The following is a 15,067-nucleotide window of genomic DNA, read 5'->3' on the forward strand; positions in this document are numbered from 1 at the left end:
CAGTGTTTCCTTGCTCTGTTCTGACAACTGCCTTTTGGCCCAAGTACAGGTTTTGCATTAACACGACCAAGTGTTCTGGGATTCCCATTCTTCTCAGAGTCAGCCATAGTTGCCTAGCACATGGTTCATATATTATGTTTTACTGTTATTAATTTAACCCAGTTATTCCCAGCTGTGGGCAATTTTGTCCACCAGTGGACATTTGACAAAGACTGGACTATTTTTGGTTGTTATAAACTGGGAGGAGGGTTACTACTGGCATCTCGTGGGTAGAGACCTGTGATGTTGCTACACATTTACAACGCACAGGACAGCCCCCATCCAACACAGAATTATCCTGTCTAGCATGCTCAAGGCTTGAGAATTCTTGATCTTCTAATTAAATGCAAAAACAAAAATAGATCAGATAAAACTTCAGGTAAAAAAAAATTCTGTCCACAAAATTATGAACTGTGTGCTATTTATAGAGAACAACACTGTGTTAGACACAGAAGGGGCTAACAGAGAAACCGAGGCTGCACACTTGAGAAGCTCATAGAAGAGTTCTGTGTGGTCCTGTTACTGAAGAGGGAACTATTTACCAAGAGATTCTATAGTCATTTTTCCCTCAATAAAGGGTGAGGTGGGGTCATCCACATGACTCACAATAATGCTCTCTCAAATGCCAACACTTAACAGTTCCATGTAAAGAGGCCTCGTCAAGGGAACAGTGTGTGTAGCCCGAGCATCTGAATGTGTCTTGTGTTTGAGAAAAGGGTATTTAAACAGATATCTTGGGGGGGAAGAAGAAATCAGTATCATGGACAGAAATAAAAATGACTGGTTATAAAAACACATATATAAGGAAAAATACTAAATCCCCAATGGCCCTTTTATCAAAAAAGAGATTGTCCTCCTTTTTGCCCACTGTTCATTTACAGAGTTATCTCATCAGTTTCCAAGATTATGTGTATGATTTTTTTGTGTAATTTATCTAGTCTGAAACAGAAATCATTTTCACACAGAATGGCTCACTAGCAAAAGGCTTCTATTGATTTTGTGAGCAGAGAAGGAGTGGGGAGAGATCTGTATTCCTTCTTTTCTTGCCTGTAGATCTGGAAATAAATGGAATTCATTGCAACGCCATGCCATGTGTGTCTCTATGTACCTATTCATCCTTGCTCTTTGGGACTGGACAATAGGAAGGAAGATTAAAAAGTCGGGGGAAGCCCACCATGGGAAGAACACATGCCCAGATGCAATCATTAGAAGTTGACCACAGTGTTGAGAGGCAGCGCCCAGGATGGGGCAGGAGATAACCTACTAGATAAACCTTTTTCCATAATCCCCACTTTTTACATGGCAAGGTTTCTACCAATTTATATTTATCCAGTGCCTATTATGGCAAAGGATTTTACTGAGCTTTCTTAATAAACTAAGGGAAAATTGATGTAAATTAACAGACTGTGTCACAGTGAGTCCTTGTTCTGGCTGGGAAATAATATGTTAACAAATAATGCTAATACAAGCAGAATATCCTACATGCAATAGGAAAAAATACAGCTAATACCACAACAAGATAAATAATCCAATAGAAAAAATGAGCACAGGATATGAACAGGCACTTCACCGAAGACGACATTCAGATGGCTAACAAGCACATGAAGAAATGTTCAAAACCCCTAGCTCTGAGATGCAAATCAAAACAACTATGAGATATCATCTCACCCTAGTCAAAATAGCAAAAATTAACGGAACAGCAAGCAACAAATGCTGGCGAGGTTGTGGAGAAACTGGAACCCTTATTCACTGTTGGTGGGAGTGTAAAATGGTGCAACCGCTGTGGAAAGCGGTATGGTGCTTTCTCAAAAAGTTGCAAATAGAGATACCATTTGACCCAGCAATTCTACTACTGGGAATATACCGCGAAGAGACCATAACTGACATCCACGCAGATATATGCACACCCATGTTTATTGCAGCTTTGTTCACAATAGCAAGGAGTGGGAAACAATCTAAGTGCCCATCAGCAAATGAATGGATAGAGAAGCTGTGGTATATTCACACAATGGAATACTATGCTGCATTGAAAAACAAGGAACTCATGCAATATTATTCAAAATGGTTGACTCTGGAGAACATTATGCTAAGTGAAATATCCCAGTCACACAAGGACAAATATTGCATGGTGCCACTGTTGTAAAACAGGACTGACCTTGGGGTTGGGGAGAGACTGAGTAAGATGAGTTCAATAATGTATACTGCACTGAAACAGATGAGGGAGAAAAGAGATATGTGATTAGGTATTTCTGTCATGACAGGAGTCTAGAGCGAGGGCTACATGGTGGAGTGGACCTGGGGGTGGGTTTGTAAAACAATTAAAGAAGTTTTCTTTTACTTTTCCAAGAGGAAAAAATACAGCTAAAACATTATAGTGTTTCAGAGTTTGCTCCATTTGGGAGTTTGGAGATGATGACCTTTGAATTAAAATACGAATAATGGTGAAAATGTAAGCATGTTGAAAGGATGTTGGACTATTCTAAAGAACAGAGAAAGCTATTGAGGTGAAAATCACATCAGAGAAATTTTTCTTCCTTTAAATTTTAAGTTTGTTTGCTTTGGGAGGATTTGTCTAAGTGAGTGAGTATAGAGAAATAAAAATAGCTGGATAGATTGGCACCAATTCATTAAGACTGGCAATGCCAAGATATATTGAAAACATGGAGAATCATTGCCCTTTTTCTGATTAGAGGAAAGGAAGATTGGTGTGCAGCTGTATGCAAAGTGAATTTGGAGAGGAAATGAAGATGTGTGTTAGAAAGGGACATAACGAAGAGTAATTTGGGTAAAGTATGTGGCAGAGTGTGAAGAGGGTGGAACTTTTTCCTTGAAGCAACGTAGCATCATGGTTAGGAGCTTGAGATACCTAGGTTCTAATCCTGATTCTTCTTCTCAAACCAGGGGTGTATTCTTCAGAAATTACTTTACCTCTTTATCCTCACTCTTCATTTAAAACCTGGGGGATGCTCTTCCTTATAAACATGTGCTAGAGTGCCCAGCAGGTGAAATGGCTAAGGTACTCAAGAACTAAACACTGTGCCGTCTTAAGTTAGCAGCCCAACTCCCTGTATACGTGCCCTACGGCTCCCATTTGAAGAGAAAGAGGGGATATTTTTATAGACATGAATAGAGATTGGAGAGGTGTTATTTAAAAGGAAAGTGGCTGTGGAGTTTCAGTTTTAGTTAAAGAGCAATCTTACCTGTGTGTTTAATGGAGTATGTTATATTCAGCAGGGAGAAAAGGGGAAATTGCAGGAACCCTGGAGCTAGACACCCTACTTTTCTTTTTAAACCATGGATTTGACTCAGAGAGCAGAAATGCTTTACTCTTCTTCAATGCTTAGTTTGTAACTCAAATTGTTTAATTTAATGCACATCTGAGAAGAAAGGAGCCTTGGTTACAGAGTGATTAATATGTTCAGCTGGTAGTCAGAGGTTGACAGTTCAAAACCACCAGAGGTTCTGCTTCTGTAAAAGTGACAGCCTTGGAAATACTATGGGGCAGCTCTGTTCTGTCCTAGGGTGACTCTGAATTAGAATCAATGCAACTAGTTTGCTTTATGAGAGTAAAAACTAAGCATTCGTGTGCTGGGTAACACTGGAAAAGGAAAGGCAGGCTTTCCCTATAAGATTAAACAGTCATCAGGGTTTAAAGGATTTAATGTGCTTGAGTTCATTCAGCCCAGGGTGGAGTGCAGAGCCCTGAAATAATTGGAAGCAGCATCAGGCTTTGAACATCAGAAGGGGGATAAGTTTGGGGGGGAGGTCCTTTGCATTGTGCTCTGTGTGAAGGACCAGCCCTGCCTCCTCCAGTCCTGAGGTAGGGGGCTAAGTGGATGTGGCTTGGGGGTTGCTGTGCACATGAATGTCAGCTATTGTTCCAGGCACATGTCAACCCAAGAAGTAGCACAAAACAGGCCCGTCCTTATTCAAATGCAGAGCCCCTTCCATCCCTGGAGCCAGCCCTTCCAGGTCACATGCCAGAGGCCTCTGCAGACAGGGCACAGCTGCCTCAAATCTGCTGCCTAACATTAGCCGCGGTTCAGAAACTCTGGCAGCAGCCATCTCCCTAGGCTCTGCAAAGGGAGGCCAGAAAGCTCTGGAATCCGGGCAAGATGTTCTCCCAGGAACTGTGGCTGGAGAATGAGAAGTGTGCTGTGGTTCGGAAGTCTAAGCCAGGCAGGAAGCGCCAGGAGCTGCTGGCCGTGGCCTTGGGGGTGAAGGTGGGAGTCAAAGGCAGCTTTCTTTGGCCCCCTCTCAAACTGTTTGCCTGTTCACAGATCTCCTCCCTGGTTCGAAGGGCCGCCCTCACGCACAACGACAACCACTTCAATTACGAAAAGACACACAACTTCAAGGTAAGAACGCCTCTGCCTTCTGTCTTCTGTCGTAAAAGGGCAGGTGGAGGGGTACAGTTTATGGTTTCCAGCTGGTCTTTATGTGAGGAGGTGACTGTAAAGCCAGAAGCCTGCAAATTCCAGCGCCTTCCAATTTTAGTCACACTCTCCACCGTTGTATCACATCAAGCAGAGACCTCAGGAAGTAGTTTAGTTTGCTGGATGCTTACGCCTAGAATGGAAACCTGTGTCCATGCTGATTTTATTCTGGAGATGTGGGCCCCTTTCCTCTTCCTAGTCCACTATCCAGTGCAAGAAAAAGTCTGGTCCATCTGAGATCTCCTGGTGAGAGGACCAGTACTTTTCCACCCCAAGTAGCAGTCAAGAGAATTGCTATCTCCGGGCAACTGGAAAACAGTTGCCTATGAACATTCAGTGTTTTGTCTTTTGTCTCCAGTGATGCTAGCTCGTTTCATTTCTGTGTGGACAGCTGTGAAAGCAAATGATGACAGGAGATACCAGCCAGTAGCTTTTGTTTGTACTTTGGGTGCAGGGGGGCATCCCGTAGCCTGGCCAAGCTTAGTCCAGCCATAGCCTTGAGCCTGCAGACCAAACAGCCAGGCAAGGCTGCTGAGAGATTAAGTGGGTTTTCACTGAGTATCCTTGCAAACTGCAAGACCTTATCTCCATTTCAGGCCTGCCCTACAGAAATGGGCTGCTAGCGGGAAATTAAATCCTAGTTCTTTGGTCCTGAAGTGCTGGCTAGAAGTCCTGGGTAGTGGTTAAGTGCTTCACTGTTGTTGTTGTTGTGTATCATAGAGTCATACTGACCCATAGCTGACCCTCTGGCGGGTTTTCAGAGGCAGTTAATCGCACGTGAGGAGACTGCTCATCCTTCTACAGAGCTGCTGGTGTCCTCGAACTGCATTCAAACCCACCCAGAAACCCTTCTGAAGAAAGATCTAATGTTCTATTTCTGGGAGTTCACAATGTTGAAAACTTGAGGGACCACCATTGAATCCTACCCAGCATGCAGGACTGCTGTGAGTGGGAATTAACTCAATTGCAACTCATCTGGTTTAGTAAAGTGTTTTCTAAGAAGGACTGGGAGGGAATTCTGAAAACAAATTGCCTAATTTGGGATGCTGCTGGGGAGAGCAGGGAAGAGAGAGCAGAATTAGTTTTGCTCAAGCAAATAGACTGGCATTTGCAAGCTGGGGAGACGGGAGATGAAGGATGCTGGATGAAAAGAATGAGGTGAGAGCAAAAGTGTGGATTGTCCTCTTGTGTAAACTCATTTTCTTTAAGGGCCAGTAACCCCAATGACAACCCATTGTCTGAGCTGACAAGGGAAACATACATTGATTGTTGCTTTCTGATCTCTGAGGAGAAAATGTATGTTTATTATACACTCATATTAGTTTGCTTTTTTTGACCTTTGAAAAACAAACTATTCAGATACTGCATACCAGAAATGCACAGAGCAATGGAATTATTCCACGCTGCATATTTAGCATTAGAATGAAGACTTGCAATCTCTAGGGTGCAGGTTGGGTTTACAAGAGGCCGTGGTACTAGGGATATTATAGCTAATGTTAGATGGATCTTGGCTGAAAGCAGAGTGTACCAAAGGAATGTCTATCTGTGTTTCACTGACTAGCATAGACATTTGACTGTGTGGATCACAACAAACTGTGGCTGATGCTGAGAAGAATGGGAATCCCTGAACATTTGATTGTACCTATGCGAAACCTATACTTGGACCAAGAGACTATCGTCAGAACAGAGGAAGGAGACACTGCATGGTTCAAAGTTGGGAAGGGTATCCACCAGGGATGTATTCTATCTCCATACCTTTTCAGTCTATATGCAGAACAGATTGTCCAGGACACTGGGATATATGAGGAAGAATGTGGAAGGATTGGAGGAAGATCCATCAACAACCTGCGTTATGCAGATGATACACCCTGCTTGCTGAAACTGAGGAGGACCTGAAGCACTTCCTGCAAAAGATCAAGGACTGCAGCGTCCAATATGAATTGAAGCTCAACATCAAGAAAACAAAGATTCTTACCACTGGGCCAATTGGTAGCATCATTATGGATGGTGAAGAGATTGAAATTATTAACAGTTTCCGTTTACTTGGCTCCACAATCAACACTATTGGTACCAGCAGCCAGGAAATCAAGAGACAAATTGCATTGGGAAAGTCACCTGTCAGGGACTTCTTCAAAGTAGTGAAGAGCAACGGCATCAGTCTGGAGACTAAGGTGTCCCTGATCCAGGCCATGGTCTTCACAATTACTTGCTATATATCAGAGCACTGGACTATAACTAGGGATGATAGAAAGAGAATTGATGCCTTTGAGTTGTGGGGCTGGAGAAGAGTGTTGAATATACCGTGGGCTGCTAGGAGAGCAAGCAGGTTTGTCCTGGAGATGGTGAGACCAGGCTCAGGCTGCTGCTTGGAGGCAAGGATTTTGAAGCTTCATCTGACATCCTTTGGACATGTTACAAGGAGGGGCCAGTCTTTGGGGAGGGTGGAGAGACAGCCCAAGAGAGGAAGATCCTTGATGAAACGGGTTGATTCAGTAACTAGAGTAATGGGGGTTGGTTTGTTGGAGACGATAAAGTTGGCACAGGATAGAGCAGGGTTTAGGGCTCTTGTACATAGGGTCGCTATGAGTCGCAAGTGACTAGACGGCACATAACAACAATAGAGTCTCATCTAAGCCAAGGTTCTTGGTTTTGCTCCTATGAGTGCATTGTGATGGGATTGAATTGGAGCATGAAAAGTCGTTACGGGTTAGGTTCCTCTTCCTTTCCTGTTTTCTGTGTTTTATCCTCGTTAAGTTTTTGCTTTATTAAGGAAGTATTTCCCCAGATTCCAGTATATAGCTGATTTGTTGGATCCTATGCTCTGATGGCCTAGTGGTAAGGAACTACATTGCAATCCCAAAGGCACGTAATTCAAATCCAACAGCTTCTCCGCGGGAGAGAAATGGGCAGTCTGCTCCTGTGCAATTAAAAGCCTCTGAAAACCCACTGAAGGGTCAGCTGTGGGCTGGTTCCTATTCAACAATACACAACAATATAATTGCATTCGTGGATGGGTCTTCATGGGCTTGTGAATTGCTTTCCTGTATTTTTCTTTTAGCTTTGGGATACAGTTGGAACTGTATACATGTGATAGGTGTTTGCATGGATTAGTTCCTATATATTGTGTCTGGTTAAAAAACATCCACACATATGTAGTTCATCAATATGTTCACAATTATTTCAGCCTTTTTACTCTGGGGTGTCTGAATGGAAAATTATTCTTAAGCCTTTTCAAACAAGAGGTAACTGACTCTTGTTTCCTTAACAGTACTCCTGTAAGGCAATCAATAACATATTTATCACTGAAAAACACACAGCTTTTGGAATGTTTGCTTAAGAACTCAGTGTCTCTTCAGGCTGATCGCTTATAAATGGACAGCTATTGAGAAAAGAAAAGACCGAGAACAGGACAAGTTGTTAGAGAGGAATACAGAGCCAGACAGACCTGTTTCTCTTCCGTGTTAAATGGACGCCTTTGAGACGGAACAGACCCTTGAGTGGTTGTGGCTGGTAACCCAGGATGTCAATGGTACGGCTGGTGCCACCGTCCTTAAGAATGAGTGTTTAGGGGTGGGTGCTCCCTGTCCTCCTCTGTCCCTTCCACCCACACTCAGCCCTCGCCTCCCTCCCGACTAACTTTAACTGGGGAGTTTGCATACATAGTCTTGGAAAAACATTCTATAATCTGGCCACACTATAAATAGAACAGCGGGCTGACTTTTAGTAACAAGCCACTGAACTAAGAAACAAGTCTCTTATCAAAGGCCTCTGTAATCTGCTTGGAATTTCTGTTTTAGATTTTAAATTTATGTTAGCTTTTTGTTTTGACTTCTCATAGACTTTCTTGTTTGTGATTTATCTTATGGTGGGGGTATGCACATGGCATACAGCTGTTGCTTAAAAAAAAAAAAGACGAAGAAAAGAGAGAAGGAATTATCACATTTTCCTGCTAATAAACAAATACACTTGCCTGGAGCCTTCCCTGCACTCTGACCCAGAGTCTTCCAAGCAGATGGTGAAGCTGCCTGTAAATGGTGATCACTCGTCCTGGAATTAAATTGTTGCCTTGATTAGGAATATTCCTCCAGGTGAAAAGCCCCACCCTTGTTTTTCCTGGAGCATCCTCCAGACACCCAGTCCTCCAACCAGAGGGGTGAGGAAGAATTCCAGCACCATAAAGCCACCCAGCAGCTGTGGTCCCTGGACTTTTCAGTGTTCGAAGTAGATCACCAAACCTTCATTGTGGGGTACCTCTCTCGGTGGACTCAAAGGGTTCAGTTTTCAGATAAGATTTGAGTATTCGATAAGTTGTACTACTCAGGAGTTGGGAACTCTTGCTCCTTAATGAACTAAGTCACTTCACTGCTTATCAGTCCTTATCGACTCTCCTAGGTTTTCAAGCAAAACATGCCTAGGAGATGCCAAAATTCAGTACTGGGAACAAAAACTTTTGAAACTCAGTTATAGGTACAATTTATTTCATGTGCTTATCAATGTATTTTCAGGGAATTCTGTTTTTGCTCTTTTAAATTCTAAATTCACTTACAATTGAGCTCTGGTGGTGTGGTCTGCCGAATCATGCTGGTAACCCCAAGGCAGCTTTAGTCCACCAGCAGCTCAGCAAGAGACAGATGGGTCATCTCTCCCCAGGCCATTTACAGCCTCTGAAAACCTGCTGGCAATCAGTGAGGAGTCACTCTGTCTTGAAAGGTGGTGAGTTGATCTGAAGCCCTAAAAGGTTAAATGATGAAATTGACAAACTCTTTTCCAAAGTAAAAGCTGTTTACCAAGAGAAAAAAAAACTGACTCCATTATTTATCTTGTTTTATGTATGTATTTCAGCTTAACTAGTTAACCTAGTCCTCTCCATAGATAGAATAACTCTCATTTAAGTGGTTATTGTTTTGTTTCATCGAGTTGGAACAGACTCATAGCTGACCCTTCACTGGATTTTCAGAGGCAGTTAGTTGCATGAAGGGAAATTGCCTATCCTTTTTCAGGAAAGCAGCTGGTGGATTTGAACCTGTGCCTTGGGAATTGCAGCGCAGCTTCTTTCCACTAGGCCACCTGAACGTCTTTAAATGGTGGTGGTGGTGGTTGTTGTTGTTGTTGTGTGCCATCGTGTCGCTTGCAACTCATAGACCCTATGTACAACAGCCCTAAACCCTGCTCTATCCTGTGCCAATCGCACTGCCTCTGACACACCCATCCCGATTACCCCAGTCACTGAATCAATCCACTTCATAGAGGGTCTTCCTTTCTTGCACTGTCCCTCTGCCCTCCCAAGCATGATGTCCCTCTCCAAGGACTTGCCCCTCCTTACGACATGTCCAAAGTATGTCAGACGAAGCCCCAGAATCTTTGCCTCCAAGGAGCAGCCTGGTTTAACCCTCTCTAGAATGAATCTGTTTGTTTTCTTGGCAGTCCATGGTATATTCAGTACTCTTTTCCAGCATCACAGCTCAAAAGCATCCACTCTCCTATCCTCCTTAGTCATTGTCCAGCTCTCTGATGCATAACAAGTGACTGCAAAGACCATAGCCTGTGTCAGGTGCACCTTAGTCTCCAGAGTGACATCATTGCTCCTCAGTACCCTGGAGAGGTCCCTAACAGCAGACTTTCCCATCACAATACTTTTTTTTTTTCGTGGCTACTGGTGCCAAGAGTGTTGACTGTGGAGCCAAGCAAACTAAAGTTGTTAACAATCTCAATCTCTTCTCCATCCATCCTGATGCTGCCAATTGGTGCCTTAAAAAAAACAAACCCACTAAACCCACTACCCTCTAAGCAGTTCCCCTCTGAGGAACTCCCTATCAGATTTCCAAGGCTGTCATTCCTTCCAGGAGGAGACACCTCCCCCACCTTTCTCCACTGGAGCAGCTAGTGCATTGAAACTACTGACTTTTCATTAAGCAGCCCAATATGTAACGCAGTATACCACCAGCACTCTAAAGTGGAGCTCTAAAAATCTTCAAGACCACTAACCCCATTTAGTCTGGCTCATTTTCACTCCTTCCTATATTGTTTAGCATAAATGAAGAGGTAACAGTAGCCAGCCTGGCATTCCAAGACACGTAGTAACTGTTGGCAAAGGGGCTTGGCTCGCTCAGCCTCAATTTCCTCATCTGTAAAATAGGAATATCATTGAGATTTACTAACACATGTATTAAATTGTATATGTAGGTGCCATTTCTTATGGTCTCAGGCACTTAGTGGTGTTTCAATAAATATTCTCTTCTATCATTATTGCATTACTCTTTTTCTATCTCATTTCTCATTGGTAAGAGTCTAAATCAGAGGCACATGGTCTGTGTATAAATAGAGCCATCTGAAAGCAGAGCCTTGGCTCCATTTTAAAGTCTTGATGGGAGTCTGAAATCCATGTTGGAGACTTACTTTGATCCTAATATGAGTCATAGACCTCATGGACAACTTTCCTTTTCTCTAAGGGCTGGTCTGTGCAAGGTATCTGTCCCCAAAGGGACTTTTCATTGGAGACAATCAGATAGATGCAAGATGGGTCATGAGAAACAGTGTTATCTCAGTGACCTCCAGTAATGGACATAGCTGAGGAAGAATGTCCTCAGGTGCCCTGAAGTTGCTCTTACGCACAGTCACCTTATGTGCTAGCCCCAGGATCTCTTGTTATCTTAAACCCACTGCCCAGTTGCAGTCACTTTGTTAATATATCTCATTGACTTTTCCTCTCCTTGACTGACTTTCTGTATTTCCACACCTCTCATCCTAGAATGAACTTAATGACACATCCCTTTGATCATGTAGATTCCTTTTTTGTGTTAGGGGCGTACCTTGCCATAATCTTGATTCTAGATATTCTACCTTTAATTCCCTTGATGGTCTTTCACCAGCAGTGAATTTGTAACTGTTAGTTCCTGACGCAATCATATAAGAGAATATTCTGATTTTAGGTCTAGTAGGTAGGCATTACCTAGTTCACATTATCTCTCTTCCTTAATAAATTTCATTTCCATTACTTAGGCAGACTTCATGGTATTGCTGTACAATACTTGTGCTTCTTTCCTTTTTCTTTTTTTCCTGATTTCCTTTTTCTTTTATCTCTTCCTCTACATGTAATGGAGAAATGAAGCAAAACCTGATGATTAGTGCTATTTTATTGACTTTATTCTGACTATACTGGCTTTATAAAAGTCTATACTGGATCACTGGTGGCTGAGTAAGAAGTTGCACTGCCATTTCAAAAACACATGGTTTAAACTCCCAGCTGCTTCTTGAGAGAAAGATGGGCCATCTCCTCCTGTGCAATTTACTGATCTGAAAACCCACTGGAGGGTCAGCTATGAATCAGTTCCCCAACTCATCAGGACTTAAAGACAATATACTGATTTATATTCCTTAATTGTTTAAAAAAGTAGATGACTTTAGCACTTTGGATTTGACATGTTCTTTTCAATTTCCTAAAAATCCATGGCTCTCTATGAGGTCCTTCAGGAGTTCAGTGGTACAGCGGTGAAGCACTTAGCTGCTGACTGAAAGGTCAGTGGTTGAAACTCACCAGTCACTCACTCCCTGGGAGGAAGATTGAGCAATCTACTTTCAAAGAGGTGCAGCCTTAGAATTCCTGAGGAACAATCCTGCTCTGTCCTATAGTTTCACCATGAGTCAGAATTCAACTCCAGAGCAATGGGAGTTAATTGGTTGATATTATTCGGGATCCCCAAAAAGGCCTTGCCCTAAATGAGGTATCAGCCAGTTTTAGTAGTTTGATGTCAGGAAAAAATGTCTTTAGAGATCATTAGCATAATAATTAATCTACTTAACTAATCTAATTGATAATAAGCAATCACCCTAGGGCCTAGGCACCACTGCTAATTTCCATAGGTACCAAATTATTTTATTAAATCTGCACCAATAGATAAAGCTTCATTGCTCTGGCACAAGTGGTGACGTTTAGTCCAGTATCTTTATCTTGAGCAAGTATGTCTTCATGAAGAGAAATAAGCAGTAAGGGCACTAAAAAAATCTGATGAGCTGGGAAGAGATTCAGAGTATCTCTTTCCTCTTCAGAGAATTGGGAGGCTAGAAGAACAAACAAATCTTTTTTGGAGGAAGGGCAACCAGGGTGCTCCTCAGAGACAAGAATGGTGAAAGTCTCACATCCTTTGGGTATGTTGTCAGGAGGCCAGTCATTGAAAGAAGACATTGTGCAGGGAGAGGAAGAGGGTCAGAAGAGTGAGGATGAACTTCTAGGGGGTTGGATTGATACTGTGACTGCTTGAGCATAAAGGAGATTGTGACAATGGCATAGGAGAGGACAAGACCTAGATCTGTCGTTCATAACGTCACTATGAGTCATATTTGACTCAATGGCACCGAACAAAAACATTCAAAGTATTTGCAGTGTAGTTCTATAATCTGGTTTACAATGTACCTATTGGTTAATGTTAATATATTAATACATATGGTTATGCAGGACCAACTACCTAATATGTGAAAACCCAGTGGAAAATGAAGATTGTATTCCCTTGTTAACAATGAATGGGAATGATGGTATGAAGCACAATGTGAATAGAGGAATGTGTGAAACACAGTGTAAATAAACAAAACACAATGTATAGGAATTTTCAAATCAGTATGCAAATCAATATAAATAAAAATATTTTAAAAACGTGTTGAGAATTCTGGGATGACAGAAGCACATCAGAATAAGTGCAGGGCCTGTGCAGATGCCATGAGGCTGGCCTGTGGACATGTAGGAAAGGCAGTAACAGTCAATCAGCGTTCAGAGAAGTCTGTGCTGGGCTCCATCTATATCCCCTTATCCCTCTGCACCAGGATGAAGAGGAAGCCAAGGGGCTGTGAGTGATCCACACCCACTTTCATTACAGAGGAAATTGAGGAAAAGCTGCTCTAGGCAAAGACAGGAGAAAAAACCTAGGCTCAGTAATGAGACTGGAGTGAGCGAGATGCCTGGAGGAACTGCTCTGGCAAAGAAGGCTCATTTCATGTTTGGATAATCAGACGTGGGTCAGACTGTAAATGACAGAAGAGCTGAAGCTGTGAGCTGACAGATTTCTGAGCGGGGCATGTTTGGTCAGCCTGCTCGCTCTCTGCCTCCTTACCCCTCTCCTTTATTTATAATTATCACCTAAGATCCAAACCTTTGTAGGGGGAGCTCTGATGGTCTAAGGGTAAGAAGCTGTACTGTGATCCCAAAGGCACATGGCTCAAATCCACTAGCTGCTTTGCAGGAGAAAGAAGGGCAGTCTCCTCCCATGCTATTTATTGCCTCTGAAAATCTACTGGAAGATCAGCTATGGGTCAGCTCCAACTCAACAACACATAACAGCAACCTCCAAACATTTGTAGGATGCTTCTCGCTCACCATCTGGAGCATGTATCAATAGCAGAGATCCATACAGCTCAAAAGGAGGGGTAAACCACCCCAACTCACCTGACCCATGCCCCCTCTCCTCCTATTTCCTTTATATCCTCACCTCCTTTCCCACCCTCCTTCCATTCTTCCTCCCCATACCTTTTTCCCTTATTTTTGTCAATAGGTGCCCTGATGTCAATTTTCAGCTGACAGCCACCCCATATGACAATAGAACTGACCACAGTCTTGCCATGTCATCTTTACTGGATTAGATCACCAGGTCTTTCTCCTGTGGTGTTTCTTGGGGTCATTCCGACCATTTACCTTTTGGTTGACAGCTGCCACCAGGGCTTCTTTCCCTTCCTGTAGACTTCCATCACCTCCCAAACCGAGGCAACTTGATCTGTAACAGCCTGATGACCCTTTAATGGCCTCCACTGTAGCAAAGTGATAGCAGAGGCTGCCCAGTAGCAGCATGCATCCCATGGCACATCCGTGTTGGGCACCCATGCAGCACGTTCCTGCTGAGTGCCCAGCCACCGCACTGCATTCCTGGGGAACAGGACTAGTAGTGCAGGGGGCTGAGAATGAGTCATGGTGCCACTGCTGAGATGCTTGTCAGGATAAGGACATGCTTGACTTATGACTCATGAAGTTCTACATCTGTCACTGGTATTATCATATTTTCTGTAGTGCCAACAGCTAATGTGTCTGGCCATTCACTCCGAGGTGTGCCTCTGAGGAAAATCCTGGTAATCTACTTCCAAAAACAGTCATTGACAGTCCCATGGAGCACCTACTCTAACACACAAAGCGCCCCCAGAATCAAGGCTGACTCAGTAGCAAATGGTTCTTGGTATCAGTCTAATGGTTTGGGCTTTGGAATTAGCCTTGTTGCTTTCCACGTGCTGCTGCTGTTATATATATTCAAGTCAGAATCAACTCAAACATAACTCAACCTCTAGAGAGTTTTCAGAGGCTAAAAATCACACAGAAGGAGAATGCTTTTCTTTTCTCTCTAAGCAGGTGCTGGATTCAAACCACCTGCTTTTGGGTTGGCAGTGCAACTACTTACCTCTAGGCCACCAGAGTTCTTCTTGTCCCATGCTTTCTTGTAGATTGCCATCAAGTTGGAATCAACTCCTAGCTGCAACTCTCTTTTCTTCTTCCTCTTCCAACTCCTTAGAACATCTTTTGATTATTATTATTATTATTATTATTATTATTGTTTTATTTT

General features: G+C 42.9%; 1 protein-coding gene across 1 annotated transcript in view; it reads left to right on the top strand.

Annotated features, from left to right (window-relative positions):
* Positions 1–15,067, top strand: part of CHN2 (chimerin 2) — a 415,952-nt gene that overhangs the window by 333,191 nt on the left and 67,694 nt on the right. The window contains exon 7 of the mRNA XM_006896125.1: positions 4,320–4,397. Coding sequence (XP_006896187.1) covers positions 4,320–4,397 — 78 coding nt within the window. The remainder of the gene's footprint in view (positions 1–4,319; positions 4,398–15,067) is intronic.

This window comes from Elephantulus edwardii, unplaced genomic scaffold (genome assembly GCF_000299155.1).
Source record: "Elephantulus edwardii isolate Elephantulus edwardi_28Jun2011 unplaced genomic scaffold, EleEdw1.0 scaffold00182, whole genome shotgun sequence".
NCBI lineage: Eukaryota > Metazoa > Chordata > Mammalia > Macroscelidea > Macroscelididae > Elephantulus > Elephantulus edwardii.